The sequence below is a fragment of the Miscanthus floridulus genome, chromosome 19 (genome assembly GCF_019320115.1).
Source record: "Miscanthus floridulus cultivar M001 chromosome 19, ASM1932011v1, whole genome shotgun sequence".
NCBI lineage: Eukaryota > Viridiplantae > Streptophyta > Magnoliopsida > Poales > Poaceae > Miscanthus > Miscanthus floridulus.
Window position 1 is genome coordinate 91,045,666 of NC_089598.1, and position 21,718 is coordinate 91,067,383.

Consider the following 21,718-nt stretch of genomic DNA (forward strand, 5'->3'; position numbering starts at 1 on the left):
AGTTTTTGTGTATGTGTGATGGATAGTGGTAACTATTTGAAATGTTCTTCTCAGTCTGTTTCATTTTTGGCTTCATTTTTATAGTGCACCTTGGAGTTTTCACCTCCTCTTCACATCCGAATTTTGGACCCCTGCAGGATCCATATCCAATATCTCCTAGTCTATCCAGCAACCAAATTTGTGAGCATGCGTGAAATAAAGAATCAGTTTTTTAATATGTTTAACACCCAAATTGAAGTGTTGCAAAAATTAGGGTATTTTAGTGGAGTCAACTCATAAACTTTTAGTTACATCATCTCTACTAAGAAATTACTCTAAAAGAATCAATACAACTATAGTGTACATAACTTACTATAAAAACAGTATGAATTAACTATAACAAAGGTGTGAAATGAATTTGGGTGCTCAAGGCTTTAGAAACACCTGACTTTTGTTTCCCATTTTTTGTATATGCTACATATATACTCTGGAAGAAGAAAGAAAAACAAAATATTTTGGGGGCTAGGAAGAAAAAAGTTACCGAGCATCTTATAGCAATTATGTTATTTTTCAATATCGCAATCAGAAGAAATACTGGTCAGTTTCAGAAACAGAAACTAAGCATTAAGCAACCTTTCATTCATGATTTGTCCAAGAGTGTTTAAGTTTTATAGTTTCTGTTGATAAGTGAAATAACTGAAGTGGCTTTTCGCCTTTTGTCATCTTACTTGCTACTGTCCCTGTGATCGTCCTGTGCGTTATAAGGAAATTTTCCTTTTTATTTCTTTCAAAGACTAGATGTTAACTTGTCTTGACTGTAACACAGCCATATAGCACCTTTAGGATACTTGCGCCATGTCTTGATGATACTGATCTATCCATCCCTGTATGATCTCAACTTCTTGTCTCCTTTGTTCTATAACCCAGTCTGGATCATCCTTGGTTGCAGATCTGAGGTCCAAATGATGAGCCCCTGGCCATCGTGAAAAGCAACTGCACATAAGTGAACAGCGAAAAATGCCATTATGATCTTAAATTTTCTTCCAGAAGTTACCATGCTCACCTTTCTCTGTGACAAGGGCAACGATGCTGGATGAGATGTTCTTGAGCACCCTGATTGCAATAGAATAGTGAAACATTGCGGTGTACTCCAGCACATATGTTATCTGACAGACTGAAACCATGCTGATGAATAATCAGATAATGAGACGGACAGATGGACCTACCCGCCTCGACTCCATGGGTCTCGCATTCCGTTGGAGAAGATGATGTTGCTCCCAAACCTCTTCAGCACCTTATCGATTTTCTGCAGGAACGAAGTTGTGCAACGCAGCACCAGATGAACAATTTAAATATATATACCAGCAATACCTTCCACCGAGGGCTTATATATGTGTACACTGAAACTCTGAAAACGACGCTTACATATCCACCATATTCAGTGGTGATCCAATGCGGCCTGGGCCGAACCCCAGAGAACTGGAAACAGGTATTGGACCTTTCCTCGTAACTGAAGGTGGATGGTGGGAACATGCTCTCATTTGAGTCCGACATCGGCATGATCATCTCTGTGCAAGCCTACATACACATACACAGGAGTATGTCACAATCTCTGGTTCTCAGTGTTGTCACTAACATTCTACAGTACTAGTTATCTTTCAGTTTTATATATTGCATGTACCTGCCACCCCCAGCCACTGAGACCAAGAGAACTGGAGCTGTCGTCGTCATACTCTATCTGGTTGCAACTCTGGTCTCCTGTGAAGTTATAATACAAGCTCGCCGCTGCAAACACCTTTTCCAGGATGTCCGCATTTGCGGGGAACCCATCGATGATCTTGCACATCTGGATAGGTTTTCGTGAGAAATAACATGTTCAGTACAACAGAAGTGCAGTTTTTGTTCATGCAGATGGAGGGTTCAGTTTGGCAAATTTGTTGAAACGAGAGAAGTGTTGGCGGAGCATGGGTAAAATGGAGAACCTCCTTGACGGGGTAGGCAGGCAAATTCATCAGGAAATTGGCCGGTGTTGGGTAGTCCACCATGGCAGTGTAGATGAACGCTGTCTGTAGCCAGCCTGCAATTGAATCAGCGTACTTCACGGTCCTAAAATTGAGTGGAAAAACAATGTCATATAGTATAGCAGGCTGAAAGATACACGGGCCCATCAACCCGTGGTTCCATACGGGCTAGTAACTACACTGTCAACAGGCACGAATTGGATGTAGGATTAAATATAAAGTTGGTTTTCATTTATCCCAATTTACCACTAAGGTTTCACTATGAATTTAATGTATTTAGATTATTTGCTGCTAATTATATGATTTGACTAGTACTGATTCCCTTTTGCTTTCACAGAATGTTATGATCTTTCTAACTATTTTTTCCCCCCCCCCCCCCCCCCCTCCCCCCAGATTAATCATGACTATTTTGAGTTTGAGATGAACTTACTTGCAGGCTCTGAACAGTTTACTGAGCTCCAGGAGCCCTCTGTCATTGGATCCCCTCTCATCAAGCACATCCCAGGTTGCCTTGATCACACTGAAGCAGTTCAAGCTCTCAGACTGCAAAATTAATTGGAAATCACAATCAGTTGTCAGTTCATGCTCTCAGACTGCAAAATTAATTCTGAGGCCAAAATCAGTTGATATCTATAGAAGATGGCATTATTTAGCTTGAGACGAAGACTAACCTTACCATTATCAATCAGACAAAGATGAGCCATTTGGTTTGATTTTTTACATTATTCACGAATGAAATGCCAGATATGACAGGATATCATTCTTATAGAACCCAAAAAGGAAAAAAAACACTGTTTTGTACCACATTAGATTTGTCTAGAGTATAGTAATGATGTTATCATATATCAATCATTAGTACTCCATTCTAAAACGAAAGTTGCTTTGGTTTTATCCTAATATTAATATCAACGGCACCAAATCAATGCACGATGAAGACATACATTTTGAAACAAAAACAGTACCTTGTAGTCTTGTGAGACGGCATCACTGAAGCTGCTCCATGGTGTTATGTAGTCGAACTGCAGGATTGGTGCAGAGGATGCCAGGGCCCCAATTGCGACGTGGGGATACTTGAGCCTGAACCAAGAAGCCAGCACTGCAAACAAGCATTGGATCAGCCGATCAGGCGCAACATAGAAAAATGGGTGAGTTTAATTAGCTCACAATATGGACATACTTAGTTCACTGCACGGCCATCCACATATAACTAAACTAATGGATCATTGATCTTTTCAGAATAAGTTGGTAGGCTCATTCATCATGTGCATGCCTGGTAATTATAAGAGGTAGATGTTTAGGAATGACTTACTGCCTCCATAGGAGCCGCCGAAGACGACTACGGGTGCGGTCTCAGCTGAGAGGTTCCGCTTAAGACTGGTGATGAGGATGGCGAAGTCGGCGAGCGCCTGCGTTGACGTCAAGTAACCCTCTGTCTTCGCTGAGTTGTAGGAGTCATCCCCAAACGGCAATGACTCCCCGTAGTACCGATGCTGATCATGGAGAAATGTTCGTCAAGCTTGATTATTTTCTTGGGTTAAAAATACTTGTGCAATCTTCAATGTACGTCTTTATCATTTGGTTCCTTTATTCCTTAAATCTACATGTTTATGAGGTTTTACAAGTATTTTCAAATACAAATATACACATATTACTTGTGTGTTTTCTAATTCCATAATTAAAAGTTAGTGTTCGTAATTTTAAGATTTAACCAAATCTTGTCCTAAACAATGTGTTTTTCATTACCAAATGGAGTAGCATTATATAGTACCCTTCACTACTACAGATAGCTTTTCTAGAGGTTGTACATGGATTATAATGATGCGTCTCTTTATATCAACGATTTCTAGAGACCTGTTTTTTCACGCAAAATATGTACGTGTGCGGCCGTGTCACGCCCCGTTGCCGCCAGCCAGGCCATCGACGCGAGGAGATCGAGAGGGATCGCGAGATGGTAGAACAGCAGAGGAATCTCCCCTGAGCCGAGTTCTATTATCAGATAAGCAATTGTTCTCCAAACCAGATACAACTCACGCTTAATACCCAGTCTTGGCCAGTGGGCCACACGTTTACATAATAATAGAAATACGCCTTCTCCAGTGTAACACGCCTTCATCCAACGCACGGCTCTTCTTCAACTGGTTGGCGCACCAGGTGTAACATCTCTCCCCCACCCCCCCCCCCCCCCCCCCCCCCCCCCCCCCCCCCCCCCCCGCGCCGAACTTGCTGCTTGACCCTAAGCAGGTGCCTGAGGGTACCTCTGACGGAGCACATTGTAGTCCTCCCAGGTTGCCGACGTCGCCGGTAGTCCTGTCCACTGAATAAGGACCTGTGGAATAGCAGAGTTACCTCTTTTCACTAGACGACGTTGGATGATTTTGTCAGGCATGGCAGCTGCCGCTTCGATGTCCGTGGTGACCGGAAGCTCAGAAAAGACTGGAGTATAGTCTGGCACAAATGGTTTCAGTTGTGAAACATGAAAGACGTTGTGAATCTTACTGTCATCAGGCAGATTCAGGCGATAAGCCACCTTGCCAATTCGCTCCAGCACTGTATATCGTCCGAAAAAATTGAAGGCAGGCTTTGGGTAGGGTCGGTTGGCCACAGAACTCTGAGTATAGGGCTGCAACTTCAGTAACACTTGATCGCCCACTTGAAATTCAGTATCTGACCGATGTCTGTCAGCCATGAGCTTCATGCGATTCTGAGCATTGGCCACATGTTCTTTCAGAGACTGTAAATGCAATTCTCGGTTCTCCACGAGTCTAGCTATGGTGGGTGGAGTGGTAGGTTGTAACACTGGTGCAGCACCCACTTTGGGTTCATAGCCATATAAAGCTTTGAAGGGGGAACAGCCGATGGATGTGTGAAATGTGGAGTTGTACCATAGTTCTGCTAGGGAGATCCATGAGGACCATGTCTTTGGTGAATCTTGGACTGCACAGCGTAGAAACATCTCCAAGCATTGGTTTACTCGTTTGGTCTGTCCATCGGTTTGAGGATGGTAGGCAGTGCTTAGCTTCATATTCACTCTGTATAGCTTGAAGAGCTCCTTCCAGAACTGACTGACAAATATTGTATCTCTGTCAGTGACAATAGAATTTGGCAGTCCATGTAACTTGACCACATTGTCCATGAAAAGATGAGCTATAGATGAAGCTGTTTAGGGATGTTTGACTGCCACAAAATGTGCAAACTTAGTGAGCCGATCAACAACCACCATGATGACAGTATACCCCTGGGACTTAGGTAATCCCTCGATGAAGTCCATGGACAGGTCCATCCAAACACCTTCTGGAATAGGCAGAGGCTGTAAAAGACCAGCTGGGGCTTGGTTGAGGTGTTTGGCTTGCTGACAAGTAGCACACTGCTTAATGAAATCTTCAACAGCTTGCTTCATGCCTTTCCAGTAGAAATGATTTTTAAGCCTCTGATAAGTTGCTTTAGTGCCTGAGTGACCTCCAATGGCACTGGAATGGAATGCTGCAATGAGCTTGGTCTGTAAAGCCGAATTATGCCCAATCCACAACTGCTTTTTGTATCTGATTAGACCATCATGCAAGCTATACCCTGAAGCATTAGGACTGGTAATAGCCAATTGTTGCAACAACTGCTGAGCTCTTGGATCAGTCACATAGGAATGAAGGACTTCCTGTAGCCAATCAGGTTTGACCATGGAAACTGCTTGTAAGCTGTTGAGATGGCTGAGTCTTGAAAGAGCATCAGCTGCCACATTCTCCTTCCCTTTCTTGTAAACAATTTTGGGAACGGCCTGGCTGACCGAGTGGTCAGTGCAGGCTCAGTATGTCCCCCTTGGGGTGGTCAGAGTTCGAGTCCTAAGGGACTCACTCTTTATTCGTGGCTTCGGCTACAGTGACCAAGGGGGGAAAAAACTCCCTCGTATGCCCCACATCCAAAGCACAGGTCTATGGCCAACTCATCTCATGGAGCTACGGTGCCGCTGTGTATGGGTGGGGCAGGGGTTCAGGGGTTTTCTCGATCTGCGTGAGAAGATCTTCTTCATAAGCCGAAATACCCGGGGGCTGTCTAGCCACCGCGGATCAAGTTTTTTGTTAACAATTTTGAACTCGAGGCCCATCAGTCTAGTCATGGCCTTCCTCTGCATGTTAGAGTGGAGGTTCTGTTCTTGCAGATATGCTAATGACTTGTGGTCCATTAGAATTATAAATTCTTGTCTCTATAAGTAATGTTTCCACCTTTCTACAGCCATGATGAGAGCCAATAACTCTTTTTCATAGATGGAAAGGTGCTGGTGTTTGTCCCCCAAGGCTTTACTCAAATAGGCCACATGCTGACAATTCTGCATTAGCACAGCGCCTATACCATGTGCACAAGCATCTGTTTCCACTGTAAATTGCTCTTGGAAATTTGGAAGAGCCAACACTGGTGTTTGAGTCATGGCCAGCTTAAGTGCATCAAAAGCTTCCTAGGCTTGGGGATTCCATTGGAATTGCTTATGCCTCAACAGGTTTGTGAGAGGTTTTGCAATGGTTGACAAACTTGCTATAATAACCTGTCAAGCCTAAAAAGGCTCTCAGCTCTGTAACTGTTATAGGTCTTGGCCAGTGTACCATTGCTGCTGTTTTCTCAGGATCAGTGGCTACTCCCTCTAAAGATAATATGGCCAAGGTATTCCAACTGGTGCTGAGCAAAAGAGCATAGCTTCAAGTATAGCTCATTTTCTAGCAGTGTCTGTAGCACTAACTCTATCTGTCTCTGGTGTTCCTCCAGAGTCGTGCTATAGATAAGAATATCATCCAGGAAGACTAGAACAAATTTTCTAAGGAATTTTTGCAGAACTTGATTCATGATGCACTGGAATGTGGCTAAAGCATTTGTGAGGCCAAAAGGCATTACTTTGAATTGGTAATGGCCATGGTGAGTTTTGAATGATGTCTTGTATTCATCATCTGGCAGCATCCTCACTTGATGGTACCCTGACCACATATCCAACTTGGTGACATACTTTGCTCCCTCTAACTCATCCAAAATCTCCTCAATGATTGGCATTGGAAATCTGTTCTTGATAGTGATTTCATTCAATTTCTGTAGTCAACACAGAATCTCCAGGTTCCATCTCTTTTTTTGATCAATAATACATGTGAGGCAAAGGGACTATGGCTATGAGTAATCAGACCAGCCTACAACAACTTCTTGACTTGGTCTTCAATTTCATTCTTGTGTTGTGGAGAATAATGATAGGGTCTGGCATTAACAGGAATGGCTCCAGGTAGGAGAGGGATAGAGTGATCATAGCTTCTGAGTGGTGGTAGGGTTTGTGGATCATGGAAAACTTGGCTATATTTGTCAAGCAGGTGTTGAATTGGTGGAGGTGGGTTAGATGCTGGTGGGTGAAGTGGGTGGATGGCTGTTGGGGTGGAATCCACAATGACAAAGGCCCAAGTGTCATTGTAGAGTTGGGTAGCAGAGATAGGTTAAGGTTTTATGGGTGGGGTTTGCAAACCTTGGATTGTGATTGGTTTGTTGTTGAGACTGAATTGAATGGTTTTATTGTTCTAATCCAACTTCATAGGTGTCAAGGGCCTCAAACCCTCGGATAGCTGGCCCTCGGCTACGCAACTCGTAGCCTCTGTCCATCGTCTTCTCCGGCGAGGTTCTCCCTGCCGCAGGCTTAGTTGAGAGGAGGAGATAGGAGATTAGATGGTAATATCTTTCTTATTCCTTTAATTGTGTCAAGTACAAATCTATATAGCCTGAGGCCTAACTGACTAGAGCCAATCGGCTCCTAGAATTAAGGACTACGAATAGCAACTAATCCTATCTTTCCTCCTAACCACCGGTGGCTGGCTCGACCTGGCCCAACCGCGCGTGATCAACGCGCACGGCAGCACGCCGCACGTCCCTGGTGCGCCGTCGCCTGCTATACGTCTGGCCCCACATGACATATCTCCCCCCCCCTCGAGGTCCAGCTCGTCCTCGAGCTGAAAATCTAGGTACTTGGCGCGGAACTCATCGAGGTCTTCCCATGTAGCAGAGGTCGCTGGCTCGCCACGCCAATGCACAAGGACCTGGCGAACACCTCTCGCCAAGCGAGCTTGCTCCACCCGAGCAGGCTCTGGCACTATGGCGCCATGGTAGATGTCTGGCAGGGGTGGCGGGGCTGATGGAGGTGTCCCGATGAACTTCTTGAGAGTGCCCACATGGAACACGTCATGAATGCAAGCCTACGGGGGCAGGTCCAGGCGCACGGCGGCGTCGTTGATGAGCTCGACGACGCGGTATGGCCCGAGGAAGCGAGCCTTCAGCTTGCCCGTTGTAGACTGGGGAAGCGACGATGGGGTGTGATGGTGGAGACGAAGAAGCGCCCAGTCGCCCACCTCATAGGAAACCGGGCGGTGCTGCTTATCGTAGTGGCGTTTCTGAACAGCCTGCGCCTGCTCCAGACGATAGTGCACGTCAGTGAGGAAAGCCTCGCGCTCCTCCATGTCGCGCGCGACCGTAGCGACCCGTGTCTCACCAGGCCCATACGAGTGGATGGTGGGTGGGTCACGGCCGTACACCACGCGGAACGGTGTCTCCTGGAGCGAAAACTGGTAGTCCGTGTTGTACACGTACTCGGCCCACGGCAGCCAACGCAGCCACTGTCGAGGACGGTCGCCGGTGAAGCAGCGCAGGTACATGACGATGACGCGATCGGCCGCCTCCGTCTGGCCGTCCGACTGGGGGTGGAAGGCCGATGACATGTGTAGTTTGGTGCCCATGAGCCGCATAAGCTCATGCCAGAACGTCGAGGTAAACACCGGGTCGCGGTCGGACACCATGGACTGCGGCACGCCATGGAGGCGCACAATGTCGGCGAAGAAGGCTTGCGCCACGGACTCGGCGGTGTACGGGTGGGCCAAGGCGATGAAGTGGCAGTACTTGCTAAAGCAGCCGACGACGGAGAGGATCACCGACTTCCTGTTGACACGGGGCAGGGCTTCCACAAAGTCGAGGCCGATGTCCGCCCAGACGACGGTGGGGATCGGCAGTGGCATGAGGAGGCCGGCCGGGTGGAGGTGCTCGGACTTGTATCGCTGACAAGTGGCACATGCCCTAACAAAGTCCTGCACAAGACGCCGCATGTTGGGGAAGTGGAAGTCGCGGCGGAGTCGGTGCAGGGTGCGCTGGACGCCCTCGTGTCCATCTTCGTGGACAGCCGCCACGATCTCCTGCAAGAGTGGCGAGGTCGGCGGTATGTACAGGCGCCCGGCGTAGAGGACCATGTCATCAGCCACCGTCCATGGTGCAGCGTGCGTGCCGGCGCGGACATCGTCGTGGATGGCGACCAGGGCAGGGGCGGTGGCCTGGGCGTGGCGCAGCCGGCCGATGAAGTCAAAGCGGGGGGCTGAGATCGCCTAGAGGACGCCCGTGCTGTTCTCGTCGGTGTCGCGGCACGAGAGGGCGTCGGCCACCGTGTTCGTCGCCCCCGACTTGTATTCGACGGAGAAGTCGAAGCCGAGTAGCTTCCCCACCTAGTGGTGCTGAGGGATGGTGGCGAGGCGCTGGTCGAGGAGGTACTTGAGGCTGTAGTGGTCCGTCTTGACGATGAAACGGCGCCCCCACAGGTACGGCCTCCAGTGCCACACAGCGAGGACAAGCCCTATGAGCTCACGCTCATAAGCGGCGAGGGAGCGATGGCGGGGCGCCACCGGCCTGCTGAAGAAAGCGATCAGGTGAGCCTCCTGGATGAGCACGGCCCCAAAGCCATAGGTGGACGCGTCGCACTCCACGACGAAGGGCTTGGTGAAGTCCGGCAAGGTCAGCACCGGGGCCGACGTGACTGCCCCTTTGAGGGCGCTGAAGGCCTCCGCCGCCTCGGTCGTCCATGCGAACCCCTCCTTCTTCAGGAGAGCCGTGAGGGGTGCGGCAATGGTGCCGTAATTGTGGACGAACTTGCGGTAGTAGCCCGCTAAGCCGAGGAAGCCGCGCACGGCCCATGCAGATCGGGGCTGGGGCCAGTCGTGGATGGCTTGGACCTTGGCGGGGTCCATGGCGACGCCAGCCATGGAAATGATGTGGCCGAGGTAGGCGACGGAGTGGACGCCGAACGAGCACTTGGACCGCTTCACAAAGAGGCGGTGCTGGCGCAGGACGGTGAGGACGACGCGGAGGTGTCGCAGGTGGTCTGCCCAAGTAGTGTTGTAGATCAGAATGTCGTCAAAGAAGACAAGCACAAACCGGCGTAGGTAGGCGCGCAGCATGTCGTTCATCAAGGCCTGGAATGTCGCTGGGGCGTTGCACAGCCCGAACGGCATCACCAGGAACTCGTAGAGGCCGTCATGGGTGCGGAACGCCGTCTTGTGGATGTCCTCCTGCCGCATCCGCACCTGATGGTACCCCGACCTCAGGTCCAGCTTGGTGAAGAAGCGCGCGCCATGAAGCTTGTCGAGGAGCTTGTCGACTACGGGGATGGGGAATGCGTCCTTGATGGTGAGGGCGTTGAGGGCGCGGTAGTCGATGCAGAAACACCATGAGCCATCGGCCTTCTTCACGAGGAGGACCGGCGAGGAGAACGCCGAGTCGCTGTGGCGGACGATGCCCTGCTCGATCATGGCGGCGCATTGCCGCTCCAGTTCGTCCTTGTGGGCCGCCGGGTACCGGTACGGCCGGACAGCGACGGGGCCGCGTCCGGCTTGAGTACGATGGCGTGGTAGCGGGCGCGCTGTGGGGGCACCCCCCTAGGCTCGGCGAAGACGTCCCCGAAGGCGGCCAGGAGCTTGTCGAGTATCGACTCACTGGCCGTTGTCGTGGCGCGGAGGCGTGGCGTGGTGGTCGACAGCACACCCGACCAGCAAAAGGCGCGCCCGTGGTACTGGAAGGACATGGAGCGCGCCGCGAAGTCCCAGACGATGGGGCCCAGGGTCGCCATCCATTGGGTGCCCAGCACAATGTCGTACCCTACAAGTGGCATGACAAAGAGATCAACGGTGAAGGAGGTGTTGTCGATGGAGACCGAGGCGTGCCGGATCACGCTAGGGCAGGCGACCTTCTCGCCATTAGCCACAGTCGCCGTCAGGCGCGAACGGGGCTGGACAGGCAGCCCAGTGTGGCGTGCCGCCTCCTCGACGATGAAGTTGTGGGTGGAGCCGCTGTTGAGGAGGGCGGTGAAGGTCGCAGTGCCCAATGACACCTGGACCTGCATCGTGTCGAAGACCGGAACGCCCGCGACGGCGTGGAGGGAGAAGACCGGGGACTCCGTGTCCGGCGTGGCCTCGTCTGTGGTCGCGTTGTCGTCGTCGTCGTCGTCCACAGCGCAGTCCAAGAGGAAGAGGCATTTACACACCTTGTTGTGGTCGCGGCTGTACCTCTCGTCACAGTTGAAGCACAGGCCGAGGCGTCGGCGCTCGTCCTTCTCTGTCTGGTTGAGCCACTTCACTGGCCGGCCCTCGATGGTGACGTTGGGCGTAGCCGGCTTGGAGCTCTGCGGGTAGGTCAGCGCGGGACGCGGCTGCGGCGCCGGCAGGAGGCCCCGTGTTGCGGCCTTGGGCGGAGCTGCGGCTGTCGCGGGGTACTGCTCCCGCAGTTCCATCTGGCGGGCCAGGCTCATGGCAGCCGCGAGGGACTGCGGGTTCTGGACCTGCACGTCGAGACTGAGCGGAGGAAGAAGGCCGCCCATGAACAGCTGCACCCGCTGCGCTTCGTCGAGGGTGGCGGCACAGGGAAGGAGCGCCTGGAAGCGGTCCTGGTACTCCGCGACGGTGGAGGTACGACGGCAATCGGCGAGCTCGAAGAGGGGGGCGGCGCGGAGGGGCGGCCCGTACCGCAGATTGATCAACTCCTTGAAGCGGCGCCACGACGGAGTACCCTCGTCCGTCTGGACTTGGATGTACCACAGCTGGGCGCCCTCCTCGAGGTTGTAGGACGCCATCCACACCTTCTCCTCCTCCATGATCCGCTGCTGGTGGAAGTACGACTCGCACCGGTTGATGAAGATGAGCGGGTCAGACTTGCCGTCGTACCGCGGAAAGTCCAACTTCTGGAACTTCGGTGGCCGATCCTGGTGGTGCTCGCCGGAGAACGGCTTGCTGCCCGACGAGGATGATCGTTCGGCGATGAGGGCGGCGATGGCCTTGGTGTTGGCATCCAACACCTTGGCGTTGGTCTCAGCGGTGGCGTGCAGGGCCGCGACGGCCTTGGCGAGGGCTTCGACGGTGGTCTTGAGGTCGCCGTTGTCTCCCATGGGTGCGGCACAGGAGGCTGCAGAGGAGGAGGTCGGGGAGGCTGGCGTGGTGGCTAGTGGTAGTGTTGGCGCGGCGGCTGGTGGTGGTGGAGGAGAGGGCGCGGCGGTTGGTGGGGAGGTGGGGCGGGACGACGAGGATCGCCGGGATCGTGATACCAGGTTGTCAAGGGCCTCAAACCCTCGGATAGCTGGCCCTCGGCTACGCAACTCGTAGCCTCGGTCCGTCGTCTTCTCCGGCGAGGTTCTCCCTGCCGCAGGCTTAGTTGAGAGGAGGAGATAGGAGATTAGATGGTAATATCTTTCTTATTCCTTTAATTGTGTCCAGTACAAATCTATATAGCCTGAGGCCTAACTGACTAGAGCCAATCGGCTCCTAGAATTAAGGACTAAGAATAGCAACTAATCCTATCTTTCCTCCTAACCACCGGTGGCTGGCTCGACCTGGCCCAACCGCGCGTGATCAACGTGCACGGCAGCACGCCGCACGTCCCTGGTGCGCCGTCACCTGCTGTACGTCTGGCCCCACATGACAATAGGACTGTTTATCTTCAACCAGTCATATCCTAGAATGGCATCATAAGGACTCATGTCCAACACTATCATGTCATGAGACAATGTGTTCCCCTGGATATACCACTGAAGGTCAGGAACCTTAGATGTTGCTGTTAACCACTCTTCATTAGCTAATTTCACCTTCCTTGGAGGGATTGGAACTGTTGGTACATGGGCTAGCTCCACAAAAACTGAACTTACAAAACTGTGTGAACTGCCACAATCTAACAAAATCAGCATAACTTTGTCTTTCACCAGGGTTTTCAACTTCATAGAGTTGTCTGTGTCCATGCTAGATAAAGCATTCAGGGATAGCTGGCAGAAATTCTCAGCTAATGCATCCTCTATAGCTAGCTGATTGAGTTGCTCTTCAGTGATCTCCTCTTTGTCCTAGTCATTGAGAGCCAATGCATGGACTTGAGGCTTCTGACGTTTGGTGCAATGCTCCTGGTGGCCAGGTTCATATTTTTCTCTCACAAGCATAACAAAGATTCTTAGCTTTCCTGTAGTCCCTCAATTGCCTAATTCTTTGCATGTTATAAGCAGACTGCTGGGTGGGGGTGTCCTTCTTGGCCAGAGCTGAATTGGATGCTTGATTATGCTTATTGTACTTGCTCTTGCCGTGTTCCAAAGTTCTTTGCGGGATTTTTGCAATGACAGCAGCCCTGTCTACTGTCACTGGCACTTGAGGCTCCACAATAGCTCTAATTTCTTCCTTGAGTCCTGCTACATATTTGCTGGCAAAAAACATCTCATCATATCCACTGTTGTGCATAGTAATATCATACTGCAGTGCTTGGAAAGCAGTGGTGTATTCCTCCACAGTTGTGGTCTGTCTCAGTTCCAGCAACTCATTGATAGCTGACCTAAAATCATCGGCGCCAAACTTCTCTTGCACAACCACACAGAATTTGGACCAAGTAGGAATTTTGTGGGACTGCTTGTAAGCTTGCCACCATTTAGCTGCATTGTCCTGTAAATGCATGGTTGCAGCTTCAACCTGAAGGCTGTCAGGAATCTTGTAGATGTTGAAGTAATTGAGACACTTATCAATCCAGATCTTTGGTTGGGAGCCATCAAATGTGGGAAACTGCATCTTGGGTAGAGCATGGTGTGGCAAAGTGTCTCTGTGAGTATGCTTCTTAGGCCTCCTGGAAGTACCTGGCTTGTGTTCAGTTTCCTTGGTGGCAAACATATTGTCAAATGACTGTTCTTCATCAGACAAAACTGACTGGCTTTCAGACTGATCAGACTGCATATCATGTTCCATTTGTTTCGGAGTCAGAGAAGCTACAGCTTGTACTTGCTGGGAAATAATCTTCTGATCTTGCTTGGTTTCAGTCAATTCTTTCTTGTGCTCCTGTTGAATGACTCCAATGTCATTAACCCGGGCAAACAACAAATCAAAATGTTCCATAATCTGCTCATATCGGCCCTTCTCGTCATCGGTCTTGGTAGACATAGTGTCTAAGATGAACTTGGTATGCACCGAAGGTTTTGGGGGTGGGGGTGGGGGGTGTCTTGAGCAAATCGAGAAATCCAATGAAGCTGGTGAAGCAACTGGTTCAGCAAACGCCTCCCCGTGAACTGCTACACCAAATTGCAGACTACACCTAGACACGCAGCACCACCAAGAAATTTTACATGAGAACTTGTCCCGCAACCCGAGTGAGTGAGCACGTCCCCGCCGTCACCACCGCAACAACAATCGAATATGGATGCTACGGAATTTTACATGAGAACTTGTCCTGCAACCCTCGCACCCCTCGATTGAGTGCTAAAACGAATTTTGGGAGCCTAAGGCCCCGTTTAGATGCCACCCAAAATCCAAAATTTTTCAAGATTTCCCGTCACATCAAATCTTGCGGCACATGCATGGAGCATTAAATATAGGTAAAAAGAATAACTAATTGCACAGTTTGCCCGTAATTGACGAGACGAATCTTTTAAGCCTAAATAGTCCATAATTGGACAATTTTTGCCAAATACCAACAAAAGTGCTACAGTAGCCAAAAGCCAAAAAAAAAAAATTTCGCATCTAAACGGGGCCTAAATGATACGCTTCCCCGTATCACGCCACCGATCCCAAAGTCGATGCTGAACGCCAGTCGAGATGAGTTACCGTACATGGAGGTGTTGGGACGCTGGATCTTGAAGTAAACGAAGACGAAACCGAAGCTGACCTCGAATCAACCAAAGAGTGGACCTATGGGACTTCCTGCACAGCTCCGCTTGGGAACCGTCGGGGATCAACCCGCCACCCGGAATTACGAAATGAGATCTAAGCTAATCGGAGTCGAAATCGCTGAAATCGAGTGCGAGCCAGTGGGGATGTAGTGAATCTGAGGTACGATGGTGGTGGATTAATGTAGATCGTCGGTGATGGCGCCGCCACGTGAGTTGGGTCGCCACCGGTTAACTAGCGTCGGAGCTGGCCGATGAAGCCTGCCACCCACGCCGAGGAAAGGGAGTCTCCAATACCACTTGTCACGCCCCGTTGCCGCCAGCCAGGCCGTCGACATGAGGAGATCGAGAGGGATTGCGAGATGGTAGAATGGCAGAGGAATCTCCCCTGAGCCGAGTTCTATTATCAGATAAGCAATCGTTCTCCAAACCGGATACAACTCATGCTTAATACCCAGTCTTGGCCAGTGGCCCACACGTCATACAAACACGTTTACATAATAATAGAAATACGCCTTCTCCAGTGTAACACGCCTTCCTCTAACGCATGGCTCGTCTTTAAGTGGTTGGCGCACCAGGTGTGACAGGCCGCAAAAGATCCAACTCATGATCTTAGACCTCGCACGTTGCCTCTTAACACTTTGCCTCAAACTTTTTTTTTACCAACTAACTAATACATTATTCACTTTAGTAAATATTATAATGCATATTTGAGACCATAGATCAAATCAAAATAAAAAAACTTTAAACTAGAAAAATGAAGATGTCTCTGAGTACTACAGCTTTGATTTAGGTAGTTTCTCCGTCTATAGTCACGTAACACCCCAAAATTTGCCACTTTTGAAAATAGAGTTAAAATGATTTATTTGTGAATTTTTGTGCACATAAAAACATAGGAAAATAAAAAATTTCATTAATTTAAAATTTATCATAAGGTAGAAACGTGTTTGTTGCATTCATGCCGGTCGCATCTCGTGTTTCTATATGCAAAATGTGTGTTTTTATACGTTTAGAAGACGAATATCTATCTCTAGGAATTTTTCAGCTTCTTTCTGGAATTTAATTCCTACCTCCTTCACCTTAATCTTTATGTTCCAAGTTCCCAAAAATATTTTTATGAGCTCCAAATACTTTATTTGGGTTCATCATGTTCCAAATTGTCTTTGAGAAATTTTCCCAAATTTTCGAAGGTCTCGGAGTATTTTTCGTGGCTTAAATATTAATTCTGCACTTTTCTAGAATTATTTTATCCATAAAATTAATTAATTCCGAAAATAATAAATCTCTCATTTTTTCCAACGCTCAAAGCCCATGTGCAATAATCCTAATAAATCCTAAAGGCCCATGCATTTATTTACTAATGGGCTTTAATGATTATTTAGGCCCATTAGTAAATGTGGAGGGGGTAACATCAATTAGTACCATATCGCTAGTTGACGTGTATGTGGGGAGTTTTTCTTTCTATATATATCAACCAACCCCTTGGGCAAAGCACACCAAAACTACCGTATGGGGAGCCCCTAGTTTGAAAAATCCCTCGTGTAGTAAATTATATTTTTCCCTCCTTCCCTCGTCGTCGTCGTCACCATCGTCGTCGCCGCACGCCACTGCCATCACAAGGTACCTCTCTTCGTTCTCTACATCTTAGCATCATTGTTTGTATCAATCAGCCACCGTATGACTGTTTCCCCTTCGTTTTCTTTTTTTTTCGGCCATGTGCCACATAAGCCCCTTCTGCTAGCCATATATATATATATCATGCTGAGCCGTTCAATCTAAGATATATGGTACAGATTAAAACATACCCCTTCGCTGTTCTTTTTGCTAAAGAGCCCGTGTATATTTTGGCAAATTAACCCGCAGTCCATGACGTATTCCCGCAATACGTTTTCTTCTTCCGGAAAGCGTAGTTTTTCGGTTTAGATCCAAAATACGTTTTCACTTATTTACAGATTTGCCACTGATTTTGTTTTAGCCATAACTTCTTCGTTTTAACTCCGATTTAACCCGTTCAAATTGCGTTAGGTTTGTAATTTCATAATCTACATGTTAATACTATTGTTAAGTAGGTTTTTAACTTTTAAAATTCGTGGCTAGATTTAATCTATTATTTTATTAAAGGAAATCTTATTTATTTCATATCTTCTGCGTTTTAATTCTGTTTTAGTCCATTCAAGTTGCGTTAGATTCATAGCAACAAGATCTACGCGTTAGTAACGATGTTTATCATGTCACTAATACTAAAATTTCATGGTTTAAATCATATCTTAAATAACAATTATGCAACTGGATTTTGTAAATAAAATATGATTTGCTTTACTTTAGTTTTATAATTTGAATCTAAATTTGACTTAATTCCATATATAGTATCTATAAAATATCTTATATATGTTATTATATAATTAAAACACATGAAGCTAATAGTTTTATGAGCAGATCTTCCGGTAGTTGTATCTTTTCAACCGTAACTCCAATTAGCGTGCTTTTCGTGTCTGTGTGTTCGTAGTGAGACGTAGATTCATTTTACAAACTTTTCATCTTGATTTTATATTTGGTGTACTGTTCTAATTTAGATCTATTATTTGCTTCGTATATGATTGTATGGATGCTTGTGTGGTGCTTTATGATTTCGTCCAGTCGATGAGATATACGTGGTGATCAAGAATAAAAAGAAGAAGAACGTTGAAGATTAAAGCTTACCGAAGGATTGATGTTTAAGACAAGTATAGCGTGGGATCATCCTTGTTGTCCTATACACCTTTAATCATTTAATTTATGCTGCATGTGTCTACCTTGACTACCACTAAGGATATCCTAGTCTTTTGTATTTGTACCTTGATTCCTATTGGGTATTGCATTGGGTAGCTTTGCTAGTGCTTAACAACAATCATGATCTTGTAACTTGACTAATGGTATATGCAATAAACACTAAAAGATGCTTTTTAGCAACATGGAAAAGGGGGCTAGAGCATTGGGTTATTTTATAGTGCTCTAGATTCCTCTCCCTAAGGACTTATCTGTAAGTGATCATCCGGAACTTACAGTACAGCTGTGAGGGCTATATGGCTCTGGCTTTAGCTCAGTATGAGGACATTTTCTAGCTTGTTAGAGGTTACCTTTATGGCGTAAGAGGGATATGTTCCGGGTTGGATATAGTGCGGCCTCTGTCCGTCAGTGTATAGATTGCGCGTCATTGTGCCTGTCGGAAGGGAAGCCCTACATTCGTAGGCCACAGAAACCTAGCGGCCCTAACTTGTTAGACGAGCCTTTGAAAGGCTTCATAGTGAACCCTGCCGACCTTCCTTGGTAGTGGGTCAAGAGGTTGACCGCCTCGGGCGAAATGGTAAATCACAACTTACAGTGAAAGTGTACAACATTTACAGAGTGTAAAACTGGTATATCAGCCGTGCTCACGGTCACGAGCGGCCTTAGAACCCTCACGGAATAGATGATCACTAATGGTTAATGATGATGAACACGGATGATACTGATGATGAATATGCTCATTAATGATTACTGTTTATGCTATTCATTACTCATATTTATCTGATCATGTGTTTATGGGCTTATGATAACTTTGTTACCACCCAATTGCTAAAAGATGACTCATTAAAAGCTAATCGCAGTGAACCAGTATCAGCCTTTTGAGCCTCATGAACCCCATGTTATATTTGTTGAGTATGACATGTACTTATGCTTGCTTTATTTTTCAATTATTTGGATAAAAATCTCGGATGGGTACCAGATTGTTAAAGTTTGGAGAAATTAGGCTTGTGATCAACCAGTCAGTTGTCCCTGTGTATTTGGAGTCTTCACCTGAAGATCGGAGTCGTCTTTCCGCCGTCTATACTCTAAGGTTATAATCTTTATACTAATACGCTATCTATTTAAGCATTGTCTTTTGATATTACCTTTATTTGTAGCTATATGTGAGATTTGACTTTCTGGGCTCACATATGGTGCGTATCTGGTTTTGTTCTTAAAACCGGGTGCTACAAGTCATTTGAAAAATTCAAAAAAAATATGAATACCAAAATCATTAATCTAAAATAGATTTTTTGGGTATTAAATGATTTCAAACGGAAAGTCGTCAACTATAAAGTTCCATATCTTTGAGTACTACAACTTTAGTTTAGGTTATTTCTCATCTGAGGTACTTTAAAAAATTAAAAACTAATTTTCAAAATCTTAAAATTAAAGAGAATTTTCTAACACTAACGATTTTAAATAAAAAAGTAGTCAACTACAAAGTTGCTAATCTCTTTGAGTACTATAACTTTAGCTTAGATAGTTTCTCCATCTGAAGCCATTTGAATTTTTTTTAAAAATTTGGCCTTAAATAATTTCAAATGGAAAAACTCACTAACTGCAAATTTGTAGATCTCTTCGAGAACTAGAACTTTTATATAAAATCTGACTTCATTCGACTTGATTCAGAAAAATTATATATTTTACTATGATGCACCTATTTTTAAAGGTAGACCAAATTACCAACTATCTCTAAAAATCCATTTCTAGAGACGGCAAAGATTCTCAGCCACATATAGAAATTCCTCTATTTCTAGAGATGGCTAGAAAGTCTAGCTGCCTTTAAAAAATAGAGAGCATTTCCAGAGACTGTTGGGATTCGGCTCACCTTTAGAAATTTCTCCATCACTAGAAAAGCAAGCTAGCGCACGGTTCAGACGAGCTGAGAAACTAGTGCCTGGGTGATGCTGGATTAGTGTGGTTTTTCTGTGACTTTTTTTTCCCTTCTTCCAGCTCCTTGTATATGACAAAGCAATGTTAACGTCAGCAAAAGAATATGTCAGGTCAGTGTTACCGACAGCGAAAGATTTGTCTTGGGTAGATGTGGATTGTGGAGCCGAAGATTTTTTACTATGTTAGCTAATTCATCCAAGATTACGACAGTAGTAGTGGTTGCTAAGTAAGCAACCATGGTTACAATTACAAGTTGGTACGGTACCTCGATGAAGACGAGGAGGGCGCCGAACTTGGGCGCGATGTCGAACATGAATCCCGTGTTAGTGGCGAACCACTCGATGTCGCCCTCGTTGCCGGTGTAGACGAACAGCGGCCCGGCGCCGGCGTCGTTGCCACCGCTGGGCCTCCGCCAGAAGGTGTCGTTGAGGAGGTACTTCTGGCGGAAGACCATGGACGCGTTGGGCGTGAAGGTGAAGTGGTCCAGCTCCTGCGCGAAGTAGTGCGCCGTGAAGGGCTTCTTCGCTGCGGTACCGTTGGCCGCGCCGCTGCCGCCATTGGCGGCCGCGGCGACGAGCTCACCGCCGCCCCTGATGCTGCTGCTTGCCCGCTGGCGCTGCAGAGCTTGCAGGTGCAGAGGAGTGACGGCCGGGAAAGCAGCAGGCTTCTTGGGGGTGGACGACGACGGCCGCGCTGCTGCTAAGGTTGGTGCTGCCGAGAAGGACGCGAGGAGTAGCAGAAGTGGCAGGAAGCAGGCGCGCAGAGGAGGCGCTGACGATGGCCAGGCAGCTGGTGCCGCCATTGTTTACCGTCCTCTCGTCAGTCGTCACTCTTGGTGGGGATTTTTAAAAGGAAGGCGCACGAGCGGGCGGGCGGACGAGAGTCAGACGAGGACGATTGTGCCTTGTTTTTTAGTAAAAACACGATTTTGCCTTGTGATGACGGAGGAGGTTGTACGTTTGGCTAGGTGACACGAGCGAAGTTTGGGAATTTCGTGGCGGTTTTGGGGATGGTGTCGCCCGGATTGGCACGAACACGAAACGGTTGTCAGTCACCGCCTTGGACCGTGTCGCCTAGCTGCTTCTTGCTTACGCCGCGTTGTTGTGTTGAAATCGAAATGATTCCTTTGTAGTTGTAGGTATCTTGTGCGCCTTGCTTTTGTAAAAAGGTACGGGTATTGCACTATGGGCGTGTTTAGTTGGGTGAAAGTTAGAAATTTGGCTATTGTATTACTTTCGTTTTTATTTGGCAAATAGTGCTCAATCATGGGCTAATTAGGCTCAAAACGTTCGTCTCGCAATTTCCAACCAAACTGTGTAATTAGTTTTTTTCGTCTACATTTAATGCTCCATGCATGTATCGCAAGATTTGATGTGATGGCTACTGTAGCACTTTTTGGGAATTTAGGGTGGAAACTAAACACGCGCTATGTCGAGGCAAAGTGCTCTGTGTCGTCCTAGTCGTGACACTGTTACAGGACAGTGGGCCGGCCAAGCGAGTCGATACGGTGGGTTCGTTTTCACATCCGACGGCCGAGAACGACCAGGAGCAGTGCCCCCCTGTCTGTTCAACGATGGCGCTCATCAGCCTGTTCGTCTGGGGCTGAAACGAACGTATACGATCATGGATTATTACTGCTGGCTGGTTTGGTGTGAGAGAAAAATACTGTTATGGCTGAAAATTTACGATCGTTTACGACCAAGCGAACAGGCTGCATGAGTGACGAGGACCGCGCCCGCGCATGCATCGTAGGAGATGAGCTGGTAGAAAACTCTTTTTTCTTGAATACACAAAAGATCTATGTATCTTTATAATTAAGGTAGAAATATTTAATACAGACAACGTGCTTTAACAAGCGCCATTTTCAGGGGAGTGTTCGGCTGGTCTTATCAGACAGCTTATTCGTTGGCTTACAAGTTATGGTATAGTATTTTTCTCTCTTAAAAAATCAGACATATAAATCAGCATCAGCGGCTTTACAGCTAGCCGAACAAGCTCCGGGATGACCGCAGTTGGCTGGACACCGAGCTGGTAGAAAACTCACTGTGCTGCGCATGCACCTGCAGTCAGCTGGAACAGT

The 21,718-nt window shown here is 47.6% G+C and overlaps 1 protein-coding gene across 1 annotated transcript; it reads right to left on the reverse strand.

The window, feature by feature from the left end:
* Positions 1–548: 548 nt before the first annotated feature.
* On the reverse strand, positions 549–20,509 carry LOC136528057 (uncharacterized). The gene is made up of 10 exons (XM_066520953.1): positions 19,904–20,509; positions 3,310–3,490; positions 2,963–3,096; positions 2,431–2,543; positions 1,962–2,085; positions 1,661–1,825; positions 1,405–1,557; positions 1,206–1,285; positions 1,043–1,092; positions 549–952 (listed from the first exon to the last, which is right to left on the reverse strand). The coding sequence occupies exons 1-10, from the start codon at positions 20,438–20,440 to the stop codon at positions 819–821; spliced, it is 1,671 nt and encodes a 556-aa protein (XP_066377050.1). The 5' UTR covers positions 20,441–20,509; the 3' UTR covers positions 549–818.
* Positions 20,510–21,718: the final 1,209 nt, after the last annotated feature.